This window comes from Buceros rhinoceros, unplaced genomic scaffold, assembly GCF_000710305.1.
Source record: "Buceros rhinoceros silvestris isolate BGI_N320 unplaced genomic scaffold, ASM71030v1 scaffold27936, whole genome shotgun sequence".
In the NCBI taxonomy this organism is placed as follows: Eukaryota; Metazoa; Chordata; class Aves; order Bucerotiformes; family Bucerotidae; genus Buceros; species Buceros rhinoceros.
The window spans coordinates 18,234-18,932 of record NW_010417359.1 but is presented as its reverse complement, the minus strand read 5'-3'; the positions used below and the strand labels follow the sequence as shown (position 1 = coordinate 18,932).

The following is a 699-nucleotide window of genomic DNA, read 5'->3' as shown; positions in this document are numbered from 1 at the left end:
CCCCTTGCGGGGCGCCCCCAGCTGCCTCACACCGCTGCACCGGTGGCAGCGTGGCAGGTGGGGACACTGCTGCGGGGACACTGCTGAGAGCCCTGGGCCGGCAGCACTCACTCCACGCCGGTGCTGTTTGCCGTCATGCAGGGGCTGTAGGTGTACTTGTAGACCTGCACGGGGATGAAGTCGGACGTGATGGCGATGACCAGTGCGTTCCCAATGACGGCCAGGATCCCGATGGCCTCCAGGACCAGCAGCCAGATTCCTGCGGGAGGGGAGCGGGCGGTGAGGCCCCTCTGACCCCTCGCTGCTGCTGCTCACGGGGTGCAGACCAAGCCACAGCTCAGGGACAGGTTTGGCATGGCCAGAAGAGCTCAGGGAAGGAGGCTCCCAGCTGCCCCTCAGCCTCCGCAGGGTCTGAAACTGCTTCTCCTTCCCCATCCCACAGCCCCCCCATGCTCTCCTCCCTCCACAGGGAAGTGGTACCAGTCCCTGGCACTGGGACGCTCCGCTGAGGAAAGGGCTTAGCGCTGGCAACGATCACGCGAGCACCAGCGCTGGGAGGAGGGAGCTTCTCGGCCCCATCTCACCAATGTCTTTGCCCTTCCTAGGCACCAGGCGCCGCTGCAGCCGCATCATCTTAATGGCGTCCAAGCGGATCTCGAAGACGTTGTTGAAGAACGCCAGCAGCGGGGCCAGGGGAAA

General features: G+C 65.2%; 1 protein-coding gene across 1 annotated transcript in view; it reads right to left on the bottom strand.

The window, feature by feature from the left end:
- Positions 1-111: 111 nt before the first annotated feature.
- The window catches only part of ANO9 (anoctamin 9), a gene marked incomplete at both ends in the record, with an annotated part of 10,443 nt that continues 9,855 nt past the window's right edge, over positions 112-699 (bottom strand). The window contains 2 exons of the mRNA XM_010138191.1: positions 112-259; positions 585-699. The exon at positions 585-699 is cut by the window's right edge and continues 12 nt beyond it. Coding sequence (XP_010136493.1) covers positions 112-259; positions 585-699 — 263 coding nt within the window. The remainder of the gene's footprint in view (positions 260-584) is intronic.